At 49.0% G+C, this 22,895-nt stretch overlaps 4 protein-coding genes and 1 non-coding gene across 5 annotated transcripts; all 5 read right to left on the reverse strand.

Annotated features, from left to right (window-relative positions):
- LOC101764694 (predicted GPI-anchored protein 58) lies at positions 1-1,358 on the reverse strand. Its single transcript, XM_004961051.3, has one exon. The coding sequence runs from the start codon at positions 1,179-1,181 to the stop codon at positions 348-350; it is 834 nt and encodes a 277-aa protein (XP_004961108.1). The 5' UTR covers positions 1,182-1,358; the 3' UTR covers positions 1-347.
- A 4,113-nt stretch (positions 1,359-5,471) lies between these two features.
- TRNAR-CCU lies at positions 5,472-5,544 on the reverse strand. Its single transcript has one exon. It is a non-coding gene; the product is annotated as a tRNA-Arg (tRNA).
- A 1,729-nt stretch (positions 5,545-7,273) lies between these two features.
- On the reverse strand, positions 7,274-10,156 carry LOC101781326 (putative pentatricopeptide repeat-containing protein At3g47840). Its single transcript, XM_012844700.2, has one exon. The coding sequence runs from the start codon at positions 10,134-10,136 to the stop codon at positions 8,520-8,522; it is 1,617 nt and encodes a 538-aa protein (XP_012700154.2). The 5' UTR covers positions 10,137-10,156; the 3' UTR covers positions 7,274-8,519.
- Positions 10,157-13,880: 3,724 nt separating this feature from the next.
- LOC101781721 (NAC domain-containing protein 83) lies at positions 13,881-16,431 on the reverse strand. The gene is made up of 3 exons (XM_004963509.1): positions 16,240-16,431; positions 15,817-16,065; positions 13,881-14,141 (listed from the first exon to the last, which is right to left on the reverse strand). The coding sequence occupies exons 1-3, from the start codon at positions 16,429-16,431 to the stop codon at positions 13,881-13,883; spliced, it is 702 nt and encodes a 233-aa protein (XP_004963566.1).
- Positions 16,432-16,879: 448 nt separating this feature from the next.
- LOC101782117 (sister chromatid cohesion 1 protein 1) lies at positions 16,880-22,852 on the reverse strand. Its single transcript, XM_022825034.1, has 19 exons — positions 22,808-22,852; positions 22,654-22,712; positions 22,519-22,563; positions 22,409-22,428; positions 22,234-22,310; positions 20,934-21,030; positions 20,773-20,854; positions 20,617-20,695; positions 20,333-20,496; positions 19,749-19,786; positions 19,480-19,635; positions 19,225-19,393; positions 19,051-19,118; positions 18,797-18,944; positions 18,629-18,725; positions 18,226-18,356; positions 18,023-18,107; positions 17,823-17,935; positions 16,880-17,403 (listed from the first exon to the last, which is right to left on the reverse strand). The coding sequence occupies exons 2-19, from the start codon at positions 22,682-22,684 to the stop codon at positions 17,321-17,323; spliced, it is 1,683 nt and encodes a 560-aa protein (XP_022680769.1). The 5' UTR covers positions 22,685-22,712; positions 22,808-22,852; the 3' UTR covers positions 16,880-17,320.
- Between the last annotated feature and the right edge of the window lie 43 nt (positions 22,853-22,895).

Genomic DNA, 22,895 nt, shown 5'->3' on the forward strand with positions numbered 1-22,895 from the left:
TAACATCCGAATTCACGATGCATTCCCGCGTAACTCGAAAGACCATCATGCATGCAAATTTCAGGTCCATTTCCTTCGTCGTCAGACCCACAGGATTTTCGATCGCTCTGCTGGATCCACGATCCAACGGCTCCAAAACCCCCGTCAACTCGATGCCTCGCAGGTTCCTATGGGCGAAACGAAGAAATGCGACAAGAAAAAGAAACTGAAAAGAAGAAGGACGTCCAGATCTGAAGAGCAGGGGCAGAGCCCCTTGGCGAGACTATGAACACGAGATCGACAAGTTCAGCAAGGGAAGCTTCTCCTTTATGTACTTTGCACAGGGCCGTTCCACCGCTACGTCAACTTTATTCGACGACGGCGAGGGCGCCGCCGGTGAAGGCCGCGGCGGCGCCGCAGTGGCCGCCTCCCCCGCCGCCGGCCACCACGGCCATGGACTCCTCGCGGTGGAACCGCGTCTGCTTCGCGATGAACGCCTCCACCGTGCGCCGGAACTCGTCCGCGTCGTCCATGCCCCAACACGCCTGCGCGTCGCGCGCCGTCACGGACGACCGCCGCCGTCGCCCGTTCTCCGACTCGGAGCGCCGCAGCTCGGGCGACACGGCGCGCCGCGCCAGCCGCGGGCCCATCTTCTCGGACCTGCTCCGCCTCGGCGCGCGCGCCAGCTTGCTCACGCGCACCGCCGGCTTGTCCTCGAACGCCGCGGCCGCGTGCGCCGGCTCGGGCGCCGCCGGGGCTGCTGCTACCACCTCCGGCGCCTCCACGGATGCAGGAGGTGGAGCCGCCGGCGTGGCGAAGGAGGCGACTTCTTCCAACAAGGTGCTGGAAGGCGTCGGAGCTGGCGTGGCGAAGGAAGGGAAGCTGGCGCTGGCGGCGGCCTGCGCGGCCTGCGGTGGCGGTGGGGTGGCGGTCGTGCTGGCCGTGCTCGTCTGCTGCTGGTTGGAAGAGGAGGAGAGGTCGTGTCTCGACAGCGCGAAGAGGAGGAGCACGATGGCGTTGCCGAGCACGAAGACGAAGCGGGCGTTGAGGAGGAGCGACCCGGCGAGCCGCAGCACCGCAGCGGCCGCGGACGGCACGCGGGAGGACGACCAGGAGAGGAAGGCCACGAGTGCGAGGAGCTCCCCCACGCGAAGCATCCGGTAGAGGAGGCGCAGCCGCAGCGCTGCTCCGGCGGCCACCATGGCTGTCTGGCACCGTGCTTGTAGCTTCGTAGCTTGCGGCACCGGCCGGCTACCACGTGGTGGCGTTCCGGGGGCTTTGGCTTCGCCTGGGTTTTTTGAAAGGTCTGGGAGAGTGGAGTGGAGAGGGTGTGAGCTGAGAGCTGCTGCTACTTGAAATTCTTTGGCCGAAGTGAGGTGGATGGTGGGTTTATATAGGCCATTTCTGGGGCCTTTATCTGTGGACTTTTGTGTGTTAAATACATTTATCTGACTCTTAGTACTCTAGATAGTGTTTTCTTTTTTTCCCTTTGTGTGTTTTATATGGGCATACGGTGTTTTAAATTGTTAGAGAATTTGGTACTGTTGATGGATGGATGTAAATCTTATTCCTTCGCACATTAGTATAAAACTGTACAACCTTAAGTTTTGAAGATTTGAAGAGGTGTGATGATTATAAGATAATAATGATTGTGTTGTGGATACAAGTATGCATACAACCAGCCTGCTTAGTATAGTGGCTGTAGCAACTGCACGCCGATACGCCCAGCAATCGCTACAAGAATTGCTGCAGTCGGTCAGACAACAACTACAATCTACGACAGCTGGTTGGGTCGGCAGCCGAGTGGTTGGGTTGCTAGCCCCAGCCGCAGCTGCAGCCGTTTGAAGGCTGTTCCGAGCCGGCTGAACATTGCAACTACCAAATTGGTTCGTGCGGTAGTAGTAGTAGATGCTGGGTCAAAAGGAAAACGTAAAAATATGTTGTTTTTCATTTTGGGAGTTATGATTAAGCTAAGTGAGAAGTGACTACGTGCAGTAAATTTGAATTAGGCCTTCGATCTAGTTGAAAATCCAGTCCATACAAGCAACACGATCAAATTTTCTCGTACAGTCTTGCTATTCATTCATTCATTCCCCAACACTGTTCGAACCAAATTTGCTCTCAAACGGGGGTGTCGGAGCTGGGGGCCCCATCAGACGAGACGAAATATATGTGCACGTAACCACCACGTCTCACGAAGCACTGGCCGTGTGGCTCAGTGTGCCTGGCAGGGTCGCCATTGGCCTGGCCCGGCTCGGAGATTCGTGCGCGGGGCCATCGATTCCGACCTCGATCAGCCCAAACAACGCCGAGATGGACTCGGATGTCTCTTCTCTGGCGCGCTCCCTGCAGCGGTCCCGCGCGTGTGCTAGGCTTGCGCAGCTGGCTGCTACAGCAGGCCGATGGTCTCGGTCTGAGCTCGGCCCGGGCCGCGCTTTTTCTATGTTTTCCATACACGCCCACTTGGGACGAAGCACTCGCGTCCACATCGCCCCACCCCCTTTCCCTTTTTCCCCGTTCCGTTGTTCCGAGCGATGCTTGGAAGGACGCTGCTTGTCACGAACCGGCAGCGGCAGGGGCGGTCCATGAACTTCTCAATGCGCCGAATGCAGTGACTCCCAATGCTGAAAACTGAAAAGCTCTGTCTTGTGGAACACACACACGCGCAGAGGTCAAAAGGAGAGATTAGCGAGCGGCACCGATTGGGTTGAAGAACGGATTTTCAGTGCTATACGACTACGAGCACGCAAAGCCGTTTGGCCGCCACATTTGTGTTCGTGTTCCGGCGGTTTTCTGACCAAGTATCGCAAGAAAGCGGCAGACGGCCGGGATCATGCTAGGTTTCGGGCCCCGCCCCGATTAACTGAAGACACGGCGTAATAATGAGCTCGCAAACATCTTCATGAGGTCACGGCAGGAAGCGAATAACTCCGCCCGCTTCCGAGCGAGCAGGAGCAGGCAATAAACCCGAAACCCTGACGGGCCAGGGGGACGGGCAGTGGCACGCACGACGGCACGAGGCCCGGCTGACCCCGGCCGGCGCGGCGCCAGCTTGCAGCGCAGGCAGGCAGGCAGCGCATATGCCCCGCGTGCCATGCTCATGCCGATGACACCCCGCCGAGCCCGTCCTGCCGCTGCTGCTGGCGCTGGCTGCTGCAGCCTGTAGGGCGTCCTGGTCCCTGGACCCTTGGTGGCCTGGTGGGTGGTGCACTGGTGCTGGCCCTCGCGCCGAAGCCGGCGCTCGGCACGAATGTCTCTCACGTGGATCCTGGCCGACTCTTGCTGAGAGGAACTGAGGAAGGGCTCTCTGCTGCTGCTGAGATCCAGAGGCCACTTTCTCGTACAACCGCCCGTGGACCTGTCTGTCTTCGCGTACGTGCGACCACGGTTTGTCAGGCGCCCCGGAAGGCACGAGACCACGAGTACGACTTGGTAGTTGGTACTCGTACGTGCAGCAGAGTGGCTGGCCGTGCGGCGATAGCCGCAGCAGCGTCCTGGACTCGTTTGGAACATCGGGATTCGGACGGCGCAGCTTGCAAAATTCCGGGACTCTCCGGCGTTTCAAATTGGATACTGCTGCTACTAGCTGACATTTGCGTAAAGCACCGCGGATGGGGATGGGACCGAAAGTCCAACACCCTAAACCACACCAGCCAGACCGGTCAGATCAGTGTCTCGCGATCGCAGCTGTGTGGAGCCAATGCCACGGCTGATGGCTCAAGGCGGCTGACACGTGCGTGCACAACCGGCCGGCCCTTCCCTCCCCTTCCTCACCTGCTTCTCTTTGGAGGCAGCCAGTAGCAGCTATTGCCCGGCCGCTTTTGGCCGTGCGAGCCGGCCAGCCGGGCGGGCAGCGCGCCGCGCGCCGAGGAGAGGACGGGACGCCGGGACGGGTCGTGTAACTGGGACAGGACGGGACACGAGCGGGCGCTGTGCACACGTGTGGGTGCCTTTTGTTACCCCGCTTTCGCTTTGCCGACGATTTATTTGGCCTTGTTTACTTCACCCCTAACTCCCAACTTTGACACTATGCAAAAAGAAGAGTTCCCATCACATTAAACTTGCATTGGAGTACTAAATGTAGACGAAATCAAAAACTAATTGCACAGTTTTGTTGTACTTTGTGAGACGAATCTTTTGAGCCTAATTAGTCAATATTTAGACAATAATTCACAAATACAAATGAAACGCTACAGTGTCGCATTTATGGTAAAATGCTAATTTTGCCTCTCCTAAATTAGGAACTAAATAAGACTTGGCGCGGCAGCAGCAGCAGCCGACGAGACACGTCGAAACAACGGCAGCCGTTGCCGTCGGCGCCCTAGCCCCAGCCCGGTTACGTGTAAGCAAGCGCCTGAACCTTCTCTAATGATCATCAACCATATTCTTTCGCCTACCTAGCAAGGTAGACGGCTCCTACAACTGATAATGCGAATTAAACTAGAGTGAAAAGAAAAAAACACGGGGCACCACACCCAGCACTTCGATCCCCCAGCACATGCGCATCATTAGCGTTCGCGAAAAGAAAAAGAAAAACGCGCATCACTGCGACGCATAAAAAAAACCCTGCATGATTCACAGAAAGGGGTTAAAAAGGGCGCCCCTTTCCCCCGTTTCTCCAGCACAAAACAAAAGCGCGAGCATCATGGAAGATTGGAACAATTTGATTTCTGCCTAAAGGCTCGAGGAAAAAGCAGGTTCTGGTGCTCGAGCTAGCCGCTACCTCTAGTTCACATAGCCTAGGAGGCTGTAAATTATTCTCCGTGCCGCGGCAGGGAGGCAGAGCGGGGGTCGTCTTCACCCCGCATGTGAGGTGCCGGCCGGCTCGCGAGCGGGGATCGTCGGGGTCGGATCGCCGAGAAATATGCAACCTAGCGTTTGGCGCATCACTTGTTCACTTCGCACCAAAAGGATCCGCATATATTAACAAAAAGAGGGGGATTTGGTGGGGAGACACGGCGGCGTGACCCGCCGTTCGTCGCCGTCGCAGCCCGAGCAAGTTTAGTATCGCTAGGGCTAGCGCGCGGGGCGTCGCCGGTGATTGGGTCGTGCGTTGCTTTTGATTTGTGGTAGACATGCGCGAGCGGAGCTCCTGCGTCAAAGCGTAGATTTGTGGCCTTGACCTTTGGCTGCGAAAAGGGGAGAGCTCCTGCTGGTGAAGCACGTACTAACATGGCTTTGAATAGTGCGTGGGCAATGATTGACTATTGGTGATGGTGCAGGATAACTGTAATCATGTCGGGCAACTGGGTGATATGGCTAGCTACGCCATTGCGCACGCCCGCGCCTAGGAAACTTTGGTTAGTTTTAGGTTTGCTGGTTGGTTGAGATATTTAGTTTGCCAGTTTGGCACTTGTTTAGAAGAAGAGCAACAGAAGCACATGGGACTGCAGTGTGGTTTAAAAAAATGACATGAGTAAAGTCTTCTTAAAAACTTCTTCAAACAGTACTGAATGTTACAAACTGGAAAAGAGAATAACAGGTACTGAATGCGCGCCAGGTAGGGGTCGAACCTACGGCCTTCTGCTTAGGAAACAGACGCTCTATCCACTGAGCTACAGGCGCTTGCTGAGAAGTATTGACAAAAACGCTTGATAACCAAGAGGCCATACGCCCTGACTGACCCAACTGGAGCAGAAGCGTAATACCCGATAAGCATATGGACGATTCTGTTTTGCGCTTTGAGAACACCCGATTATTCCCACCAGCAGCCTCGCCTCGCCATCACGCTGCAGTGCTCGCCCGCTTGTGGCATCAAAGCCCACCCGAATTCAACGGAACCACCGTGTTAAGGAACGGATATATACCTTCCGCGTGTCAAAGCATCGAATCCGAACCCGATGCCGCAGCCAAAATAAAGGCATCGCTTCCGTGCTCTCTTATTTGCCCAACCACTTGCCGCTGCCCCAACCCAAAGCGGCTTTGTTCATCCTTTCCAAGCGCCAAGTGCCCCCCAAATTAGGACCCCTTCGTGCTTATCCTCCTAACCCCTTTTCGCACCTCATCCGCTGCCCTTGTCTCGCTCGTCAACAGTCACTGCCGCGACGGAAGCGCACGCCCTCGCTTCGTCTCCGTCGGGTTTTATTCGCGATTCCCCCCCGCAGCCAAGCGCCCGAGCCGTATGTTCCTCCGGCAATTATCGCGGATCCTTCGGCACGCACGGCCACCTAGAATTCAGACTCGCCCCGGCTCCGCGGGCACGATCGGTTTGATTCGAGCTGTCCCGTCTTTTCGAGGTGGTCATCCCTGGGCTCAACACGTCGGCTACCAAGGAGGGAAGGGTATCCTCCCTGCTCCTCCGTACCAGTGGAGCTACGAGTGACCAGCACCTAAAACATTCTAGCACCGGAAACGGAGCTCCTCTGCTCCTGAGGTGCTACACATGAAAGCAAAGAAATCTTTTTTTTTTAACTTTCTTTTCATTTCTAGAAGGTTAGGGAAGGAGGTGTAGTGATAATAGTAAACTATTACTAAGTAGATACTAGAGCGGTAGCTTTGCTTTGTCCTTGATCGTTTGATTAGTGGTGATCTGTTCCCTTTTATTCTTTCTACCAGTAGTGCAATTTGGAGAAGCTGATCGATCGGGCGGCTCTGACTCCATCATTGCAGAGATTAGAGTAGTGCCAGTGTGATACTACGGACCTGAGGCGCTTTTGAGACATAGTCATGGCTTATGATTCCGGGTAGGGCCTGCCCTGGTTTGGTGCCTCGGAGTCACAGCCGGATAAAGCTTTGTAAACGGCTGTGGATGGAGAGATGAGTAGGATGGGGGTTAGTTAAAGCGTCTCCCGGAGCCTAAGCTAAGCTCCATCACCAAAGCGGCATCATTGCTACCACTCCATTAGTATCTATCACCGGGGATTTTTGTTCCTTTCTAACCCCAAGTGCTCCTACCCTAACCCTACCATTGCCCAAATATAATGCGTAGTTAGTGCAGCTAGCTTCTGCTCTGGGCCTCACCTGCTTCCTGCAAAGATATATACAAAAGAAAGATGCAATAATCATATCCAAAAGGGGATTTACAGTGCTGCTTTGCTGATTGATCCCATGGCAAAAATTCCCCGTGCACTTTGAATATCCAGATTCCATTCAATTACTACTCATGAAACCAGCGTACTTGGTTCTCCAAAAATTAACAGGAAACACACACATCTGATAGCATCTAGCTCATGAAACCAGACACAGGAAATTTGCACCAAGAGATGGCATTCAACACAGAGACAAAAGTCAAAAGGTTGTACAATAGAATAGGCATCTATCTATTGTCAACATTGTAAAAATATCATATGATCAGTTGGCACAAGGGATAAAAGTAACCCCTCTATTATTGTAGCATGAGGATTGACATTATCAGCCTTTACAAGAACATAGACCAAGGAATCAACAAGTCAGTCAAGAAACAATTTACCATCTCTATACAAATTACAGAGCACTGCAGCACGGAATATGGAAATGTTATTGTGAAAGTGAATTGCCTCCTTTTTTGAAAACGAAAGAAAGAAAGTGAGTTTCCTTCCATGTGGTGGCCGGGCTCCCTTCACAAGAATGATGAATACAACCTGAACAACCAGGATGCTTTTTCTGTAAAAAAGTTCAACAGGCAGCTAGTCACATTCATGCTTCTCTCGGAGCCACTGGGCAATGCACCAATGTTACATCAGTTTAGTAGACTAATACGAGTCTGATGCAGAAATCAATGCACCACAGCTGCTTTAGTTTGATTGGAATATAATTCCTTTTTTAGAATACTTGATTGGACTGGAATTCAGTGCACCACAGCACCCTGCATGTCTGAAATGCTAAATGTTGCAGCCACCTTATCAAGGCATGTATCCAGATCCAGCATTAGTATTCAGATTTCCCACAAAGCAGTAGCACAAAAGAAATGAAATGACCAAACCTTATATGTCCTGTAAATGGGATGTTACATCATGGTAAGGACACTTGTAAACTTCTCCCTTGCAGTAACTGATTCTTTCAGGATTACTCAGTTAACTGTTAGCTCCACTTCAGATCCTAAATGCAACTGATCAGGGATATGGCGAACCATTCCAGCTCCGTAGTACATCAAGTCAAGCATTAGATAGATGGCATTGTCCTGGGGATTTGTCCGGTCTCCTGAAACAAACACTCCGACCCCTCTGTCCTCCCCTCCAACTTCGACAGATGACCAACCTGCCCCTTTTACAACACCTTTCTGCTTCATCAAATGGCGTTCCTGGGCTGCCTCACGCCACTGCCCTTTGCTGGCATAGAGGTTTGCCATTACCACATGTGCTCCTGAACCCCATGGCTCTGCCTGCAATACCCTCTCGGCAGCTTTCTTTCCAGTTTCCTCTGCACCTCGAGCTGCACATGCCCTAAGCAAAGATGTCCAAACCACACCATCTCTTTCATTGGCAGCAATTCTTCCAATCAACTCCTCAGCCTCATGTATTCTACCAGCTCTGCCCAACAAATCAACAACACAACCATAATGCTCCTTTGAAGGTTCAACTCCATACCTTTTGCTCATTGCATTGAGGTATTTCAATCCAAGCTCAACTCCCCTGCATGAAGAGGCAAGCAGTGGAGGTACACATGAATGTAACATGGTCTGGCTTTAGCCCGACACGGCACATTTCCTCAAACAGTTCAAGTGCCTCTTTGCTGTGACCATGCTCAGCATGCCCAACGATCATAGCAGTCCATGAGATCACATCATCGCTAGTGCGGTTGGAAAATACAAGATCAGCATCTGACATGCTACCACTCTTTCCATACATGTCAATGAGCGAACTCCTGACCATCGCATGGTGTTCAAGTCCAGCAGCCACAGCGAGTACGTGCAGCTGGCGTCCGGCATCCATTGCTGCAGCACTTGCACACACACTCAAGAGACTGGCAAGAGTAAACTCATTCGGCCGAGGGCAACTGCTATGATGCCTCATTTCTGAGAACAAGGCAAAAGCCTCCTCTGCAAAGCCTTCCTGTGCATATCCTGATATAATTGCGCTCCAAGAGACAACATCCTTGACAACACTCCCCCGGAACACATCATGAGCAGCTGAAAGACGGCCACAGCGCGCATAGAGTTTGGCAAGGGAATTCGCCACAGAGCGGGAATGAGATAGCCCTCTCTGTGCAGCTTGTGCATGTAACTGCTCTCCAAGACAGACACGTTCAATATTTGCACACGCAGCAATAACGGCAGAGAAAGTGTACTCATTGGGTGCCGCAGAATTTGATGACTCGTCGTGAAGCATTCTGACAAACGCCTCGATGGCTTCCTCTTCACGGCCGGTCTGGACGTAGGAGGCGATCAGTGTTGTCCACGCGGCAACGTCGCGCGAGCCCATGCGGCTGACCGCGGCTAGCGCGCGGTCCACGTCGCCGAATCGCGCGTACAGCGTAGCGAGCGTGTTGGCGACGTAGGGCGTGGCGTCGAGTCCGAGCTTGGCGCAGAGCGCGTGCACCTCGCGCCCGCGCGGCAGCAGCCCCGCGTCGGCGCACGCCGTGAGCGCGGCCGCGTAGGCGTGGGAGTCGCAGGCCACGCCGGAGGCCCGCATCTCGGCGAAGCGGCGGAGCGCGTCGTGGCGGCGGCCGGCCCGCGCCAGCGAGGCGACGAGCGTGGTCCACGAGACCACGTTCTTGCACGGCATTTCGTCGAACACCTGGAGCGCCAGGTCGAGGCGGCCGCCCTTGGCGTACGCGTCCGCGAGCGCCGTGGAGACGAACACGGAGGAGACGGCCGATGAGCGGACGGCGAACGCGTGCAGCGCCGCGGCATGCCGGAGGATCCCGGCATCGGCGGCCGCGGCCGCGGAAGCGCACGCCTTGAAGACGGGGCTGAGGACGAACGGGTCCGCTGCCGCGTGGGGTGGGGAGGAGGCGCGGAGGCGGGAGAAGAGCTCCATCGCGCTGGGGAAGTCGGCAGCGGCCGCATAGCCCGCGAGGAGCGTGGCGTAGGCGACCTCGTCGCGGTGCGGCGTTGCGTCGAATAGGCACCTCGCGTCCGCGAGCTTGCCCGATCGGACCAGTTGCCTCAGCATTGGAAGCAGTGGCGGGCGGGAGTCGGTCCAGACCCTCCTCCTCCCGCCGCCGTTACGTAGACCGGCCCTCCGCCGGAACCTGACGGTGCTCCGCTGCTTCGTGCTGCTGCTGGTGCTGGGGCGCATGTACGTACCGTCGCCGTCGAAGACGGTGTGCTTGATACAACTGCGGTCTGGGATTCGGGCCCGCGTTTGGAGTTTTGGGCTGGAAAGTATCATGCCGCGGCAATTAAGCCCATCGTTGGTTTGAATGCTTTACAGCCCACTGTCCGTGGAGACCGCCGGGTCAGCTGGTGGCCGGTGGTGTCGGGATGATGACACTGGAAGAGATCAGCGGCGTGTGTCGGGCAGCTGGAGCCGGGCTTGGTAGCACGACGACGGTGCCACGCAGGAAAGGTAGGGTACGCGCTGCGGCGTGTAGCGTCGGAGGTCCAACGCCGTACGTGACGCCGGTGCCACGCAACACAGAACAAAGACATAGGCGTCTAAGAAAAGGATATTTTGCCAAACTGTTTTTGTTTGTCAGCAATTATCATCACAGCAATATTTTCACGTTCTCTACACAAGAAGTCGTCACCTTTAGCACCACAGCACACGACCTATAATTCATTCGCCATCACCGGCGGCCTCTCGGGTACGGACGAACCTGCAGCTGCCGCGCGCTTCAACCTCCTCCTCTCTCGCTGGACCCTGCACCTCCTTCGGGCCTCCTCGCGAGCGGGCGGAGGCAGGCCGTACAGGGGGCTAATCACCCGGAACGAGACGCAGTCTTCCACAGGCTCGAGCTCGAGCCGGAACGCGCCGCGCGCGGCGCGGCGCGCCTGGTACCTCTCGAGCGCGGCCCTGATGGTGGCGGCGTGCGCCCTGATGCTGGGCAGGTGCTGCTTGGTCGCGCCCCACTCGCGCATCTCGGGGACCTTGGAGCATGTCAGCGTGATGCGGCGCAGCTCCGTGCTGAGGACCAGCTCGCGGCCCAGCGGGGTGCACCTCACCGCGGCGCCGGCCGCGCCGCGGCCGTGCAGCCTCGTGCCGAACTCGTCGCCGCGGCAGAACTTGAACCGCCTGCTCCGGAGCTTGAATATGAATACTACTGTCGTCATTGTAGAAGCTTGCTGCTGCTGTCCTGAAGACCTACCAAATTAATTAAAGCTCAATTGGTCGGCACACATGCACGAAGTCTCGTCGCAGAAGGGAAATACTTGCATGGAGTAGCTACTAGGGGACGAACTGAAACCGATGCATATGTCGATCAGATTGATAGGCTACTGAATCTAGTATCGTCCAGAAGGATAGGAGATTGATCGTGCTGCCTGATGCATACCTGCGGCAGGTGCTCATCGCCAAGCGACGCGATCGCGTACGTCCTAGTTGTGGCGGCGATCGATCGATCGATTTTTTTTTTCTAACTTGCCTTGTCAAGCCGGCGCTGATCGCCGAGGACCGCACGTCTGAAACGCACGAGGACTCAGTCAAGGACATACTAAGAACAGCACGTCAAGAAGGGGTCTAATCAGATATGGTTTCAGCAGCAGCAAGCTTCTACAATGACGACAGTAGTATTCATATTCAAGCTCCGGAGCAGGCGGTTCAAGTACTGCCGCTGCGACGAGTTCGGCACGAGGCTGCACGGGCGTGGAGCCAGCGGCTTGGTCAGGGTCACCCCGCTGGGCCGCGAGCTCATCCTCAGCAAGGAGCTGCGCCTCATCACGGAGACGTACTACAAGATCCCAGGGATGCACGGGTGGGACGCGTACAGGCAGCACCTTCCCAGCATCAGGGCGCACGTCGCCACCGTCAGCGCCGCGCTCGGGAGGTACCAGGCGCGCCGCGCCGAGCGCGGCGTGTTCCAGCTCGTGCCCGTGGTGAACTCCGTCCGGTTCCGGGTGCTCAGCCCCCTGCTGGACGCCCTGCCCCCGCCCGCTCGCGCGGAAGCCCTGAGGAGTGAGGAGGTGCAGGATCCGGTGGCAGAAGAGGAAAGCCGCAGCTGGTAGCCTGGTGGTAGCAAGGTTTGGTTTGGGTGGGGAAGGTGGCGACTACTTCAAGTGTTAATTTGACAAAGCACGTATATATGTTTTAAGTCGCACAAACTCAGTGCACACAATCTATTGTAAAAATCGAATTTCAATTCAGGCTCTAGTGGATTTTGAATACGATATAAGTAGATTCCTTTTCCTATTTGGATAAATATATGAAACTCGACCACAGGAATCAATCCAGAAAAGTTTGGGTGACAAAGCGCCGAATAATTCATCTGAATAATGTAACAACAGCTATGTACTATCAATAACTCCCTCGTTGAAAATACAAAGATAATCACACTCAATTTTGTAGCTAATACTATCATCAATTAGCAGGCACAGACTTTAGCAGATCACAAACATATATAGCATACGCCTCTGCCCTACTTTATCCCAAGTAAATAATATATATAAGGAACACGGTAGGTAATGCTAGATAGATCATGTTGACAAATACTCCTAAACACTAAACAGAGCTAATTTTAAAGAGGGACACCAATGTATTACCATTGTCCACAACTATTAGCAAAGCTCCCGGTCGCCCAACAACAACCATAACCACCACAAGGTAGTTTTTACATTCCATGTGGGAGGAACCACAAAACTGCACAGACCAAGCAAGCTTATGAAACAGTCTTGGTAGGCCAAACATATATAGCACACGACTCGATCTCTACTACTTTTAACTGGAAAATGCAAATACTAGGATTTCTAGTTCATAGACACTTAATCTAACTAACTTGCAAAAAAGAGTTCGTAATAACTTAATAACTAGAACAAAGTCTCCACCGTACAGCAATCTCCACCACGCATAGAAGGCTGTTTTTACGGTCCTTGGAAGGTATAAAAAGTTACTGCAAAATTATACCAACAGGAAGGTCGTCACTCGTCACTAACATATTTAGCACCTTCTTTTACCTTCCAAGGACCGTAAAAATACCCGCCACGACCAGCACCTCATCATCTTTCCCAGAATTCAGAGACACAGCGAGAGGGTGGCGGCCCATCGCACCCGTGGCCACTGGCAGCATGCTGCTGTTGTCCACAAGGCCACAGCAGCTTATCCTGACGCTGAAAGGCTTCTGGATTGCTCCCACTACCCTGTGCGCCCACGCAGTCCTGAGGATCATAGTCACGTAACGCGTCGATAGCAAAGAGCTCAGCAGCAGTAAGACCCATATCACCATCGCTTCCGGAAGCAGCACTGTCACCCTCAACACTCCCCGTGAAGTGGTCAGACGAATAGTGACCTGTTTGTGGAAGCGGAGAGCTGTAGCACAGGTGCCCGTAAGGCGATTGGCCATAGTGTTGAGCATCTGTATGCTGAAGGTCTGGTGCTGCAAAGGCACCTCCAATAATCTCCTGCTGGTAATTCTGAAGCTGACCTTGATTCCAGCTGCTGTTGTTCTGTGTAATGTTGCCCGGGAAATTCTGCAGCTCTGGGTAAAGATACTGATCGTGGTCTCCAAACATATCGTGATCATCTTGTTGATAGCATTGTTGATACTGAGCATGGCTGCCTGTAATAAACTCATTGTCGGCGAAACTCTGTGGCCGCTCCTCTTGCTCGCACAATGTCATAATGTTCTCGAGGTCGAGGTCGGACAGGGGCATGTCATCGTCGTACTGGAAGCTGTTCGCACGTCTGCCTTCTTCATGCATCGGGGCAGAAGCTCCGAGCATTCCATCTGTGGGTGATGTGTATCCCTGCAGCGGTGCGGCGAAAAGGAGCGGAGCACTTTGGTGCAACGCCTGGGAAGGAGCTTGCTGGGGCGGCGTCAATGGCGGCTTGACGGAGCTGACGGGTGCTACTTCCTGGTGCTGCTGTCCCTCATCATCTTGCACGGAAGCCTTATTCTTTCTCTTTGTAGCAGTTCTCCTTGTCCTGGATTTCTGTTTCAGTGGTGCCTCGATGGATCCTGTCTCTTTGTAGTTGCTGCAGCACCAATCCCTCTGGTTGAGTATCTGGCTTCGTTGTCCTCCTCTTCTTAGCCTTCCCCGGATCCCCGTTAGTGGCCTTAGTTCTCTTGCGGCTGCTGGTGCCCTCGCCGGCGTTGTCCACGGTGTCCGAGTGCTGCTTCCTTTGAATCGAGCACAGGGCATACTGCCCCATCTGCATGAATGTCATCGAAAACAATCAATATATACATACAAACATAGATTAAAGTGGGCAATTTAATCTTTAATTGCCAATCAGGTAAGCTACGAGACAGAACAGCAGAAGGGAATCGTGCCCATCACACCTACTATACGCTAAATTTTTTTAGACCAATCAGGTAAGCCACGGGGCTGACGCTGCAAGCTCCGAGATGGAAACGTGTCTTGGAAGTTGGAATTAAGAGTTGTTTTTTTAGAAACTAGTGTTTTTTTTAGAAGCGTTATTTATCCGATAGATTTTTTTTGGCAAAGATTATGTCTAATTTGTAATGTTTTGGTTCAAAAAAAAATGTTCCAGTAGTGAAGTCCTAGTTCCAAAAAAATATGGCAAACAGATCTTTGGCAAAATTTTGCCAGATTATGTCATGATTTAAGAAAAAATGTTCTAGGTGGATAAATAAAATATTTAAGATTAATTGCAAATTTATCTCATTTTTCTATCATGGAAGGATGAATCTAAATGGATTTCAATCCAATGGTTAGAAAAATGACAAAGTTTGTGGTTGATAATAGAAAGTTGCATTTTTTTTTTCCAAAATTGCTTTAGTCCTCTTTAATGCATAGCTCCTAATATTTGCCATCCGATCTCACTATTACTAATTTTAGACTCCCTTTGGAGCCTCCAGTTAATTCTCACAAGATGTCCTGAAAAAAAAGATAAATTTTAGAAATTCTCATAAAAAATTAAAACATTCGGCCATCAATCCAGTAGTTCGAATCGTCATAGCAACTGGATTTATTATATTTTCTAAAAAATTACACACCTCTGCCATTATGAAATTAGTCTGAGGTAACCCCTAAATGTATGTCTAAAGTAATCAACTCTACCATTATAAAATATAAACCAAAGTAACCCCCAATATTTTATCTAAATTACCCACATATGCCGCTATAAAAAATAACTTAACCTCTAAATTTGCATATATATATATATATATATATATATATATATATATTAGTATACTACCATGCCTGCTATATCAATAAACAAATAGCCTCTAGTATCTTTAAATATGAATCTAAATTACACACATGTCATTAAAAAAATCCAAAAATACACCAATATATGTTACAAAATTACTAACCTTTATCGTTGTTAATATAAAACCTACTAACTCAAGCTATACAAGCTTGATGTGTGCCACCATGTAGACTATGTATATATGTAGGGATGAAGTGATGAGAATAATAATTTCCATATTAAACACATAGCTCAAAGGTTTCAATTGAACACGTATCAAACATATACGGAGGTGCAATGCAAAGTGAAAAAACTATGAATATGGATAAAAAATGTATAGAGTAATTACTAACTAATAAAGCTATCGTAGCTGACTAAAGATAAGTACATGTGTATCTATGAGTATTGTGTTATAATATTTAATATATTAGAGACAACATAATGTAAATAATTTTAATTATTAGGTATGTGTGCTAATTATTTATATGTAAATTTTGAATACCCCTGTCTCTCAAAATTATTAATCCGCGTGGGATCACGGATTGATGGAATAGTAAATTATAACATTTATTTATGTACTAACAATATTTTCATCCATCGCAAACAAATAATGCTCACTCTGAAAAAGTGTGCGCGTGAGTGGCACACATATATGTATATGCGTGCGTACCTTGGCGTGGCCTTTCAAGATGTACTCGTGCATGCTCCACTTGCCATCCTCCTCGGCGTCGCTGGACTGGTAGATGAGCACCCTCTTGGTGCCCACGATGACCTTCTCCTCCTCCTCCTCCTCCTCGGCGGGCTTCCCGCCGTCGTCCTGCTGCTTGGCTCTCGCCGCCGCGATGGGCGCCACGCTCCCCGTCGCCTTCCACGTCGCCTTGACGCCCGGCACCCTCACCTTCCGGTTGGGCTCCTCCTCCTTGTTCGACGACGACGGCTCCCTGACCGTGAAGAAGTACCACTTGTTCTCCCCGTACCCCTTGTACGCCTCTACACGCATCGCATACGCACACGGGTCGGATCGGACCACAGCAATTAAGCAGATGCAACGCAACCGTGCATGTAGAGGCGTTTAATTAATTTGCTTACCGACGAGGCTGCCGGGCTGCCAGTCGAGGATGGCGACCTCGTTGACGACGGCGAGAGGCTGCTCCTGGCCCTCGATCTTGCTGCGGAGGTAGCTGAGGAGCTCCTGCTCGGTCGGCACGAAGTGGTAGCCAGGAGGGAACTGCAGCTGCGGGGCCAGCTCATGGTGCTGCTCCTCCTGCACGACAGCAGCCTCCATGGAAATCGGAAAGTAGATAGATCGGATAATAGGCCAAGAACGGAAAGATGTTAGGAGAGGGGGGGCCAAGAAAGGAAAGAGGTTAAGAGAAGAGGAAGAAAGAGAGGAGAGGGGAGAGATATCGGTTTAAGCGGTCGCGTATATATTAGGGCAGGTAGTTAATCGTGGTTAAAGAAGAGTTGTAAGCGGACATATGTCCGTATTTCACGGGCACGGCCCACGGCCCACCTCAGGGGCGGACCCACGCGATTGGATATGGGCGTACCGTGTACACGTGTACACACCAGATAAGTTTTTTTTAAAAATATAAACGGAGTTTAGCACGTAAACATCCGAAAACAGATAGGCTAAGCTTTTTTTTAGCAATTAATGATTATCAGGCATATTACATCTAGATATGCAGTGTCGAGGTGGTAATATCAGAATGAAGGGCAAACAAGAACGGTGCTGTCCCCAACGCGGTGCATAAATAATCAAGGTATAAAGTGGTAAGATTAGCTACACTACCCTTCCTGAACCATAAGTAGTATAGAACCAAAGAAACCTAATATGCCTGCGCAGCGCAGTAAACACCTGTCTATATATGTCAATGTGTCATGTGATTTCAATCCTATAACTTGCTTCCTATCAACATAGCTTAGAACATTCCTGTGACTTAACACAAATCTACTGCCTTATAACTTTGCTTCTATTCCTTCTCTTCAGCATAAACAATAACACAAATCTACTGCCTTGTCACTTTGCTTCCTTTCCTTCTCTTCAGCATAAGCAATAATAATATATCCTACAAGACCTCCTGTGCAAAATGTAACTGCCGTAAATATTAACACGGATGTGTGCACTGCAAGAACCTCCGCAGCGAAACTGTTCGCAACATTGCAGCACCAGTTCACATCTTCACTCCCCTGGAGATCAAGATGTCCCCGTACGGTTCCAGCTGAGTAACCTTGATGTAATCAAAAGTTGCCAAAACTGCAGAACAAACATTGAGTGAGTGCTATGATAAACTTCCGATTAGCCATTCCTCTAGTGTAAAACATTTCAAGCAAACTCAGTGAGCACAAGTTATCTGGCCGGCATAGTGTAGGATAGTGTGAAACTTGTCAGAACTATTACTTGCCAAAATTATTAGAAAACTGTGTGGAGCCATAAAGTTATAGGTTCAAAGAAAGGGTGCCGAATTTTGTGGCAATATCAGCTGAGTAACCTTGATGTAACGCATGCTTGCATAGCGTCCAAAGTGTAAAGCCGAACTAATTACAGAAACATCGAATAGGCATTAAGCCAACAATGCTAGCATAACTTTTAAAAATCATGTCAGTGCAACCACTATTTACTCGATCAACCACACTATATGTTTTCTGGTATAAGCAAAATAGAGGAATAAATACCAGTCATTTGATAGAATAGTCGAGCTGCCCTGGCTGTGGTCATCCCTGAAGCTAGCAGATTCAGTGACTCAGATTGCGGTCCACCTGGGGTATCAAAATGTAGTTTGAGGTGCCTACATGAATATGGCTCTAGCATCAGATAATGTATGCGCATCTGTTGTACTTCACTTCAACAAACTTAAGTTACCCAGGCTACTTACGACTGGATTGATTCTGTGACCTTGTCGATAGGATCAGAGCGCTTCTCATATGGGGTTTGAGTTGGTTCGGTTTCTTCCAGAAGGTCTGAAACGAATGTTAACTGTTTAATTCTATGTTGGTTCAAACAGTTTCACATGCTCGAGAAAACAGTTTCACATGTTTATATATAACATAGCGAATAAAGGAAACAAACGCAACCAACCAGGAGTTGGCCCAAAATCTGAAAGCCTTCTCATCTTGAAGTCCCTCACTTCTTGCTCCAATGGAAAGTCTTCATCAACTGGATCAAGATTCCCCAAGCTTCTTCCAGAGGAATGTTGCCTCCTCTTGGACCTGCTCAAGAACCATGGCATGGCCACTATAAGAACCTAACCAAGACAACGAAGGACCTAAGGGAGCTAGATATTTTTCTATTTGCCTGACACTTCATCAAGAAGACTCTACACTTTAGTTTCTACACTTACAAGCATATACAAAAGGAGATTCTGTTGAGATCATGAAAGCATTCTTTAAATAGCCAAGTTCTTTCAGTACCAAAAGATCACATAACCATAGTTCAGAGTACTAATATAGGTGACATGCTATTACTATTAGTCAACAGTCACCTTCCACTTCCTGATGATGGCAATTGCACTTCTGGATCCAATGGTATAAACCCCTGTCCAGAGCCACCAGAGCTCGAACCAGACCTCCGACTTAACCCTGGCAAAGGATTTATGTCATTGACTGTCTATAAGCACGCACAACTTAAACTTATTCATTTCTCAACTTACCAGGACTTCCAGGAGTAACACTATGGTCACTATGCAGAGTATTGTAAGCTCTGTCATACTCCGCACTCACGTTTCCTCTGAGTTTTTCAATGCCATCTGTGAAGTCCATTGGGTGAGGTCCTGTTTCCATCTCATATTCTCCTTCAGTCTGCAAATTCAATCACTCATCAGGAAAAAAGCTAATAATAGTAATGATGATTGGCTCATAGGGAAAGGGTGTTATTTTTTTAAGAAAATAAAGAGTCTAGAATAACCTGAGGTGGAAATTCATGAGGTGTCGAGTTTCTAGGCTGTTTTTCTTGTGATGATGGTGGCTGCCCTGCTTTAAGAAAGTAATAAACAGTAAAGGTTTTTAAATAAGCATTTAGCATGTTAATAGTACAATTTCTTCAAGTGAGACAATTATAAATTATGAAGTGAGATCAGACCTGAAGATGAAGCTTTTGCACAGTTGACTGCAGTGCATTCCTTCCAGAGCTGCACAAGTGGCTTAGGATAATATAATTCTGAGGATGACTTGTCCAAGTAAGACATTAGAGCAACCGGGGGCATGTCCATGAGATCGCTTATCTTGGTTGATCGAATAAAATCAAAATTCTGCAAGTATGATAAACATCATTTTTCTTAATTAGAATGCACGGCACAGAAATTTCCAGGAAAACAGGTTAATCAAACAAACTTACGCTGTTAACTTTACGCCTTTTTGAGACAAGGCTAGATGCGTCCTTCAGCCATGTCTGATATATGTTTCCTGGGATCATCATCTGGTTATTGTCCATAATCACTTGGTCGAGTTTCCTACGTGCTTTCCGCTTTGATGCTTTAGGTGGTTGCTGTTGCTGTGCCAGGAAAAGTGCTAGCTCAGGTAAAAAAGAACAAACTAAACAATCAAACCCTTTTGCATCTATAGATTATACCCTAGATGTAATCAGGCTTCATGGATCATATTTACCTTCATCTTTTGTTCCTCTTGCTCCTCTAGTGAACCCCCTGCAAGAGAACTATCAGTAATTGAAACAAGATACTTCAAACATGGCATTAATACAACAACACATGTAGTCAAATTATGTTCAGCAGTCAAAGTATCAGGTAACTAGTCAACCAAAAACAAATCATGAAGGGAGAAACTAATGCATGCCAAAAAATGGGTAAGATATGCCATATAGCAGTTAGCAGACTCAGTAGTTGCAACCAAGAGTGCACTCCCTAGTCACTTAATCTGAAAGAGTTCTGCTGTAGCCATTTGAGTATGTACATAGGCAATGGGTGATAAAGCATGAATAATATTTTAGATATTTCATTAAACAAAAGTTTATCCAGAATTTGCTAACAGAGTCTGCAAATTACCATTAGCTTTCAGGAAGAAACATAAACTGGAAAAAATTTTGGTACAAGTTTCACTCGACTTAAATAACATGTCAATGAATAATTGACATGAAAATCGTTATCATTTGGAAACAAAAAATTTCTAGTCTTAAAAAACTCCACGCTTGTTTCCATACAGCACCATAGAGTAAATCTTGTGCTTGATTTAACCTTGTTGAGGTTCTTCTTGAACAGGGGATGGGGCAGCATAATATGGCTCTTCTTGCTGAGGGGGGTCTTCATGCCTAGGCGGGGAGGGAACTAGAGTACTTGGAACCTGTGGGTGTTCATCAGGAGTGATATTGACTGTGGTCTCATCATCTGCTATGTCAAATCTGTATGCAACGCATTTTTGCATAATTATATTTGTACTGGATACAAAATAAGAAAAAGAAGCATACAACAGCAAATGATAAAAGAATGGTAAATTAAAATAAGTATGTAGCTTTGATTACCTCTCAAAACGATTGAACACATCAGTTTCTGCAAGCCCGGACTCAAAATTATCGACCAGGGTGATATTCACTGCCTCAGCTGAGAAAAATATCCTAGAGTTAGAAAATACTCCCTAAAGCAACACAAAAGAAATCCATAAGAGCAGAAAGACAAACCTTGGTGAGGATGTTCAGCACGAGAGAAGTCATCATCATCTAGGTTGACATTAACATACTGTTCGTCCAAATCATCCAATCGCTGAACAGGCATGATAGATTTCAGTCAGGCGAGTGGAGACAATCAGGTCAAGGTCAGGAAAAGAATTGCCTAGGATTACCATTCCCCGGAACCTGGTAGCATCAGCCTCTGAGAAAATCATGGGCTGTTCCACCTCCATATTCACAATTTTTTCTGGAAGCGTTACTGCTTCGTACCTGCACGAATTTCCAATGTCAGATAAGCATGCCACATTTCTTTCATTTTTATGAAAGCCACATTATTTTCTTACTCTTAGCAAAGAACAATCTTCCCTATATCACCAGTTCATAGACATTCCATGCTATTCACAGAAGGGGAGAAACTGAGGTCTTTTGGCTATGAAAGAGCCACTAACAATGAGGTCAAATTGTACGTAGAATTTTTAACCAGAAAAGGTGTTATATCAGGAAAGATTACATTTAACTCTCAAACAAACTCCCAAGGGATACACTACAGCTGTAATGGGTTATGCAATGGTACTAATGAAAGAAGTAATAATGACAGTAGATGTTTATTTCCAGTTCTCAAAGGTGATGGACGCCCCTTTGAAGATAGCATTATTTTTCATGTACAGCATATTGTTTACCCAGTAAACGGACAAGCTAAAGAAGAGGCCAAAAGGACTCCAATGACACAAAGACGCTCACATATTGGAAGGAAAAACTGACCGGGATGCAACTAAATATGCGAAATGCAAACCATATCCTATTCTCATGTCCCAAAATGAATAAAAAAACAAAGCAAGGTTACAAAAGCAGAACTGAGACTGGCAAATGTTCAATGAATTTGAATAAATGCAGAGGCCAATAATCCCTGCCTGAGTCCCTTATACCTACAGCTAGAACATCCAGGTCAGACAGTCCATCTACCCCAAACATGCAGTGCCCCCGGATAAAATTTGAGCAAACAGTTGGATGATGACTTGATGAGGCCAGTGAAAGAAGATCATTTTGAGTCATAAGTCAGACACCAGATGCAAGTATCATCAGCAAGCATACCAAGAGCCAAGTGAGTAAGGACGGCAGGCTACCACGGCAATCACAAGCTAGCTGTAAATCCCACTTACATTTCGCATAGCACACACATTGCAGCACATACCAATTCAATCCAAGCAATCTGACAACATATCTCTCTCCTATGAACTTCCATGAACATCCCAGCCAGATTACAATAGTCGTCAATCCAAACAATCAGATAAACATAGCACAGACTGAACTCACACAGCAATCTCCATTTTCGGAGAGCTGAGATACAAACACCAAGTCTCCTCAGTAACAACATAACCAGTATGCACTCACACGCCAAAGCACAAGGTCCCAACACCCACATGTAACATCTAGAAGCTTTTAGAAAGGGATGGAGACCAAGAGCTCACTTACTTAGCTTGGGCTTTACCCTTGGGGAGGATGGTGGGGTCCGTGGCCGGTTTGATTCGCCATGCCTCGTTGATCTCAATCTGCACGAGAAGTTAGCACAAGAATAACTCAAACTGAATTCAAATCTATCAATCAGGATGCAGAAAATAATCTGGGCAAAATTTCAACTAATTCTTACCAAAAGCCGAGACACATCATCTGCGAGAAAAGGAAACGCACAAGTAATTTGAGATGGCAAAAACATTAAGCAATAAAAAATATCCAGAAAATAGAGAGAGAGCAACTTACCATAGAGAAGCTTCACCTTCCTCTCGTACACGATCACCACGCCACCTGCTCACGCATTTCGGGCACAGCACATAAAAACCCCATCCGAAAAATGCGAGGAAAAATTGCTGGGGACGCCAACAAAATCGAACTCACCCATGAGGATCCCAGAGAGCCTCAGAGCCATGGGCACCGACGGGTTCAAAATCTCCTCGCTAAAACAACAATCACACAAACAAAAATCAGCAAAACAAAAGGAATCCAAGAGAAACCGGCCGGAATTCGAACCGGTGGGGGCCGATCCGCTCACCAGATTTTGATGATGTCGAGCTTGTCGAGCCGCTTGCGGTTGATCTTCGAGATCCCTCTATGTGCTCTATCGTATCGGGTCGGGGACG

Source organism: Setaria italica, chromosome III, assembly GCF_000263155.2.
Source record: "Setaria italica strain Yugu1 chromosome III, Setaria_italica_v2.0, whole genome shotgun sequence".
Classification (NCBI taxonomy): Eukaryota; Viridiplantae; Streptophyta; class Magnoliopsida; order Poales; family Poaceae; genus Setaria; species Setaria italica.

Excerpts from the sequence above, each read along its gene's own strand:
- LOC101781326 (XM_012844700.2), bottom strand. The coding sequence starts at position 10,136 with ATGCGCCCCAGCACCAGCAGCAGCACGAAGCAGCGGAGCACCGTCAGG.
- LOC101764694 (XM_004961051.3), bottom strand. The coding sequence starts at position 1,181 with ATGGTGGCCGCCGGAGCAGCGCTGCGGCTGCGCCTCCTCTACCGGATG.
- LOC101781721 (XM_004963509.1), bottom strand. The coding sequence starts at position 16,431 with ATGGAGGCTGCTGTCGTGCAGGAGGAGCAGCACCATGAGCTGGCCCCG. Across the intron at positions 16,066-16,239 it reads ACTGGCAGCCCGGCAGCCTC|GAGGAGGAGCCCAACCGGAA; the intron begins GTCGGTAAGCAA and ends TCGTCGAACAAG. Across the intron at positions 14,142-15,816 it reads TCTTGAAAGGCCACGCCAAG|ATGGGGCAGTATGCCCTGTG; the intron begins GTACGCACGCAT and ends ACATTCATGCAG.
- LOC101782117 (XM_022825034.1), bottom strand. The coding sequence starts at position 22,684 with ATGGCTCTGAGGCTCTCTGGGATCCTCATGG. Across the intron at positions 20,855-20,933 it reads CTACCAGGTTCCGGGGAATG|CGATTGGATGATTTGGACGA; the intron begins GTAATCCTAGGC and ends ATGCCTGTTCAG. Across the intron at positions 18,945-19,050 it reads CTCATGAATTTCCACCTCAG|ACTGAAGGAGAATATGAGAT; the intron begins GTTATTCTAGAC and ends TTGAATTTGCAG.